This window comes from Dendrobates tinctorius, unplaced genomic scaffold (genome assembly GCF_039654945.1).
Source record: "Dendrobates tinctorius isolate UK_male_01 unplaced genomic scaffold, ASM3965494v1 ptg000326l, whole genome shotgun sequence".
In the NCBI taxonomy this organism is placed as follows: domain Eukaryota; kingdom Metazoa; phylum Chordata; class Amphibia; order Anura; family Dendrobatidae; genus Dendrobates; species Dendrobates tinctorius.
In genome coordinates, this window is record NW_027361993.1 from 12,130,686 (window position 1) to 12,137,032 (window position 6,347).

A 6,347-nucleotide genomic window follows, 5' to 3' on the forward strand; every position below is an offset into this window, starting at 1 on the left:
CCAGTGGATACGCTGATAGATCTATGTCTAATTTCTTTTTTTATTATTTTATTTTTGCATACAAGTGGTGGAGTCAGTTACCTGTCTAGAACAGATGGCTCTTGGAATTATTGCACATAGAGGAGGGAAGAGAATTGGGTGTGTTCCCCCAAGGTCTTTGTCCATCCCCAGCATGGGTGGAGTTTCTCCCAGAAGCTCCCATAAATAGCGAGCAGCATCCCATTCTAGACACTACCTCTCACCAGCTGCACAGTGAGCCTGTCCCTGAGCCATGGCACCCAGCATAATCATCTCTGAAACTGCTCCCAGCTATCAGCCTAAGCCTGGGAAAAAGAGCAAAGAAGCCAGTGAGCTGAGAAAGGTGAGACCTGGATCCTACATTGTATCTGTGCTGACTTGTTTTTATGATGAGTCTTCTTATGAGAAGTGTTAGCACATATTAACCAAATGCTGCACCTTATTTTGCAGACTCTCAAACCTCTGATGGAGAAAAGGAGGAGAGCAAGGATCAATGAGAGCCTCAACCAGCTCAAAACACTCATTCTGCCTCTGATAGGAAAAGATGTAAGTTTGATTATGATTATTTCTTCTTCGTTTTCTCCTACTTCTTCTTCTTCATCATCTCTTTCCTCTTCTTCTTTTTCTCCTTCTTCTACTGCAACTTCTCCTTCTTGTCTTTCTCCTTCTTCTTTTCCTTCTTCTCCTTCTTCTTCTTGTTGTTCTCCTTCTTCTTCTCCTTCTTCTTTCTTCTTCTCCTTTTTCTCCATCTTCTTCTTCTCCTTATTTTCCTTCTTTTCCTTCTTCTTTTTCTACTTCTATTTCTTCTTCTTCCTAAATAAACAACATAGATACATTTCTAAAGTCAGGTACTAAGCATTAGCCATATGTCAAACACTTAATATACAGAGTTTTTGGTTGTAACCTTCTCCTTTCTTCTTTCCCTGTAGAATTCCAGATATTCCAAACTCGAAAAAGCTGATATTCTTGAGATGACAGTTCGTTTCCTTAAGGACATCCCTCCAGTGCCGACCCAAAGTAAGTATATGCTCTATCCTCACAACTATTGTTTTAGTATATTCATAGTATTTCACTACCTTGGGACATTACCATGGGGAGAGTTAAAAAAGAAATAATCACGTGCTGACTCTTGAGTCTTTGTGGGACCACTAGCTGGTGCATTGTAGGTTCTTTGCTGCTTAGTAATAGGGTTGAGTTATAACCAACTTCTGTTTTTTTTAAGATTCTACAGAAAAGTACAGAGAAGGCTACAGAGCTTGTCTAGAACGTCTGAGTGGTCTTCTCAGTAAGAGCAATGCCATAGCTGGAGAGACCTGCAATCGACTCCTGGACCATCTGCAGAGGAGCCCAGAGCTTTGCTGCCAAGATTGCACCAAATCCCCCAGTGCGAAAGTCAGCAGTACCCCAAGAATTGTGCTTCACCTCAGCCCCAGGAGATCAGAGATGTTCTGCACCTCTCCAAACCAGTCAGCACCAGGACCACAAGCTCCGAGCCCACCTCAACCCACCAGCTCCATCTGGAGACCTTGGTAAACTCTAAGTGTGAACTTGTTCAACCACAAAAAAAGCTCATCTGCTCCATCTGGAAAAGATGGTTCAGGCCAAGCGTGGACTCAAATGCAATACTTCCACTATAATCTTTCGCACACCCATCGTTTCCTTTGTAAATATGTTCCTAACTACACAACCACTTGTTGCATGGAAAAGTATTCTAAGCAATACGCCGTGGGGTCATTTAGTCCTTTAAGGGGATTGAATATATATATATAGGGGTAAAAAAAAAGAACCCTGGTGAACCCAAAGGGTTTATAAAGAGTATGCGATTTGCATTATTTATTTTAACAATTTATTTGCAAGAGAACAAAGCTTTGGCTGGGCTCTCTGGTGACTAAAGAGTTAAAACATGGCAGGGCAATGTGCAACAAGGCTTTGTATATATGTACTATTTGCACGTTTTTGTTTACATACATTTTATGATAAAGTTTTATATTTTTTCACATTTCTAATTAAAAAAATGAAAAAAAACAAAAATGAATCCAATCATTGTTGATGTACCATAAGTTTATTTCATTGTTCTGCTTTCCTCATGGCTTGGTTTACTTAGTTTTATGGCTTTATAAAGGCAGAGGGAGAATCATTTGTCACCCACTTTCCCAGGAATAGGGGGGTTACCCGCTCAGTACTGATCTCTATGAGCCAGAGCAGAAAGTTGCCAACAAAGAAAACCTGGGTGACAAAGTCTGTCCATTTATTACATCCATTCATATAGCCAGAAAGGCCTGCAGAGGGCGCTGTAGAGGAAAGGCAGCATTGGGCCTCATTCAGACGTCACTGTTGCATGTTCGTGTTCTATCTGTGGCTTTCATGGAAAGGACAAGTACTCATTAAAGTCTATGCTGCTATTCACATGATCGTGCTTTTATGAAGCCGGTGTGTCTGTGCAAAAATCATGTAGACATATCATTTCTTTTCTGGCAGCAGGGATGAAAAGGGCAAAAACAAGGCTGTGGTGCGGCCTGTGAAGGGGTTAATGGACAAGATGACAGCACACAGATGGCCTCGGTGTACAGTCCCTGTGCTGGCTGTGATTAACATTGTACTGAGCAGGAGACAATTTCTTATTTATTTATCCATGAAAATCACTGATGACACACGTGACATTATTTATTCATTTTTTGCATACATGAAAAAGACTGACATCTGAATGAGGTCTTATATGAATGGTCAGAGGATCATTAGAGAGTTCAGATCTATCTATCTATCTATCTATCTATATATCTATTTATTTATATATCTATTATCTATCTATCTATCTATCTATCTTTTATCTTTCTATTATCTATCTATCTATTTATCTATCTATCTATCTTTTATCTTTCTATTATCTATCTTCCATCTATCAAGCTATTATCTACCTATCATCTATCAGATAGTAGATAGATATTAGATAGATAATAGATAGATGATAGATAGAAACTGTAGATAGTTGATAAACAGATAGATATTAGGTAGATAGCTAATAGATAGATGCATAATAGATAGATAGATAATAGATACAGTAGATAGATGATAGATAGCTAATAGATAGATAGCTAGATAGATAATAGATAGATAGATATTAGATAGATAATAGATAGATAATAGATAGATGGATAGATATGGGATAGATAACAGGTAAATGATAGATAGAAAATGACAAAAATAGCAGAGGACAAAACAGGGAGAAACAAAGTGCCAGCAGCCCTGATGAATATCCAGATTCACAAAACTCACATGTTGAAGAATATAGCAGTATGGGGTAGTATAAAAGGAAAACACCTTCGCTACACATCTATATATAATTGCCTTAAATTGTCCGTCATCCACTTCCGTCTGGATGTCTCCAAATCCCACAATCCACCGCGCCGCATCGGAAGTACGCCGACCACCATATTGGAATACCCAAGTGATGGGTATTCCAATATGACACCCACTAGTGGTACCAGACCCTTCCATAGTACCACCAGCGGGACACCGCTGGAACGCCCCTGCCGCCGGACCTCCCCACTGCTGGACCCGCCGCCTCTGCTGCTGGACCCGCTGCTGGACCCGCCGCTGCCTGCCCACCCACCTCCGTGCAGACACAGCCGGCAGGAAAGACTGCGGCTTGCGGCCTGTGCTGGAGATGAGGTGCAGGCGCCCTCTGGTGGCACCGCACCCCATCTCCAGCACAGGCCGAAAGCCGCGGTCTTTCCTGCCAGCTGCCTGCCAGGACCACCGCCGCTGCTGGACCCGTCACTGCTGGCCACGCCGCCGAACCCCCCAGAGGGGGAGTAACGATGGGCGTATCACACACACATGTACATACACACACATGTACACACACGTACTCACATATACACACATACTCACATATATACACACACACATGTACTTACATCTCCAGCACAGGCCGCAAACCACCCTCTTCCCTGCCGGCTGTGACTGCACGGAGGTGGGTGAGCAGGCAGCTGCGGGACACACACACAGGTACTCACACACATGTACACACACGCACACACATGCACACACACACACGTACTCGCACACACTTCCCTCCCGATGCGATAGCATCGGGCACACCTCTAGTAGGTAATATAAATGAATAGACAGCCACAGTGGTGGCTAATCACTAATAGAGAAGATAGTCCTGTGGATTGAAATTCCACTACTCTGCCCCAGAGTGACAGTGGTCACAGAGTATTCAGCATATAGAGATAGATAGAACATGAAAAAAGGGGCAGCACTCTAAAATAAGCAAAAAGACAAAAGGACATTTAATAGCCCATGTGGCGTGGCGACGTTTCGGTTACATAGAACCTTTCTCAAGAAGGAGGCTGCACTCCAGCAGATGTGCAGAAAGGTGGACTTTTTATAAGCTCTTGTGGCCTAATGGGCTAATGTAATGTCCATCTTCTTGCACGGTCTGTTGGAGTACAGTCTCTTTCTCTCCGGTTATAATGGACCGGACAATTTGGGTAGGAGCCCAAGAGACTTTGCACCTGCTATTTAGCATCACTATTACAGGAAACCTGCCACTGCTTTCACATGGAAGCAGGTTGCGGGATGCAGCGACAGACAGAAGGCAGAGCAAGGGTTAACAAATTTAACAGTTTTATTTTAACAAGGGGTTAACTCCTCGCAGGGAGATAAATGGTTGAATGAGGGTTAAACAGTTCAATGGCAAGCAACAGGCAAAGTTAATGAGCAATAAACAAGATATCGGCAGTTCTTTAAATCACTTATAGTGTCAGAAGTTCCTCAGAGTGTGAATTCTGCTGGGAAATCAATAGCACCAACAACGGCTGGAGCGGTGCTGATCCGCAAAGGTCCTGTAGGCAACGAGGATTCGTCTTCTGGCGGCAGCGGTCGGTCTCCGGTACCTTCTGCTGAGCCCTTAGTCCATAAGTTAATGCGGCCGAGACATTTAAGGCCGCAGCACTGTCCGGGTCCAACGTAGACCGGCAAGTATAAACTGGGAAATCAGGGAGCAAGTGTCTGTCCCGTACCCGATTTCTCTTATGTGGCACGTGTTCTGTACTCACGGACACGAAGCGTATGGCGCTTTGCTCTCTGGTAGTCACCGGGCACACTGCACCTCTCTCATTCAAGTCCCCGCTGTTGACGGCAGGAGTAACCGAACACAGGGATGGAGCACTCCTCTCAGCCTGCTGCATGCCGCCTGCGCATGCAAAACTGTCTGCCGTCGTTTGCGCTTCCTCTTAGCCTCGCCTCCTGCCTCTGGGTCACCAGGTCTGTCCATCACAGCGGCGGCAGTTTGAGTGCGGAGCGCGCTGCCTGTCTTGCTGTTCGCATGCTGATAACGGGGGCCTCTCTGCAGCTTTGCACACTTTTCCCCTCAGCTTCTGGCCGGGTTCCCTCTCTAAACACGCCCCCTCTTCCTGGGTCATGGGGCCTGTCAAGTCCCCTATTACTTACCCCGGGAAATAGGGGACGCAGCCTTGACAGTTCCGGACCCGGCACAGCACAGGCACCCGTAGCCCGGTCTTCCTTCTTACATATACGTCTGAAATTACGATTTCCATGAATCAGACACCGGTTGAATTATTGCAGCCATGTATATTTTTCTCTTAATCGATGGGTCATAAGTTGCGGGAGGTCTAATCATATGCCTCACGTGATGTCATGAGATGGGTTGCGCTATGTATCCTTGATCTAACAGGCGCCAGAGCCAACCAGGATGTTGGTCAAGGATGTCGGCCCAGAAGTGAAGACCAACTGCAATGGAGGATCAGACTGGACATTGGACCAAGGAGGAGCAAGTTGAATTGTTCATCTGTAAACTTGGGCCAAGTTAAGGGAGGGAAAAAGAAGCCCCAGCACCTAGTAGTATCAGCTCCCCAAATATACTACCCCCACTATGGGCAAATAAATAGAGAGGGTGGATCCAGCAATCCACGAGGGGCACCTAGGGTGAAATACAATGGGCCCAATTCATTATTGCCATTGTGCTTGTTTTTTTTACCAGGTTTTTGGTGTTTTGCACCTTTTTTATGCTTGCATCAAATTCACCTCGCTTTTTTGTTAGTTCGACGTTGTGCAGGTGGTTTAGGGTTTCCTACATTGGAACATTTGTGGATGCTTTTTTGCCTAATTCATCATTTGCGAATTTTCAAACAGTTGCAAATTTTGTCACAAATGTCTTCCAGTCCTACACATTTAGGTGATTTTGTGAACACCAGAATTTATTTTTTTATACAATTTTTGCGACATTTTGAAAAAGATGTCAATTTTTTGCTCAAAAAGTTGTGAAAATGGTTAAAGGCAAGAAAAAAAAAACGTGTTTGCCT

The 6,347-nt window shown here is 44.2% G+C and overlaps 1 protein-coding gene across 1 annotated transcript; it reads left to right on the forward strand.

The window, feature by feature from the left end:
- Nucleotides 1-221: 221 nt before the first annotated feature.
- HES2 (hes family bHLH transcription factor 2) lies at nucleotides 222-2,060 on the forward strand. Its single transcript, XM_073561682.1, has 4 exons — nucleotides 222-361; nucleotides 469-564; nucleotides 948-1,035; nucleotides 1,241-2,060. The coding sequence occupies exons 1-4, from the start codon at nucleotides 272-274 to the stop codon at nucleotides 1,549-1,551; spliced, it is 585 nt and encodes a 194-aa protein (XP_073417783.1). The 5' UTR covers nucleotides 222-271; the 3' UTR covers nucleotides 1,552-2,060.
- The last annotated feature ends 4,287 nt before the right edge of the window (nucleotides 2,061-6,347 follow it).

Bases quoted from the DNA above. Each gene is read 5' to 3' on its own strand.
- HES2 (XM_073561682.1), top strand. From the start codon at position 272: ATGGCACCCAGCATAATCATCTCTGAAACTGCTCCCAGCTATCAGCCT. The intron at 362-468 runs GTGAGACCTGGA...CTTATTTTGCAG, and splicing joins AAGCCAGTGAGCTGAGAAAG to ACTCTCAAACCTCTGATGGA. The intron at 1,036-1,240 runs GTAAGTATATGC...GTTTTTTTTAAG, and splicing joins CCCTCCAGTGCCGACCCAAA to ATTCTACAGAAAAGTACAGA.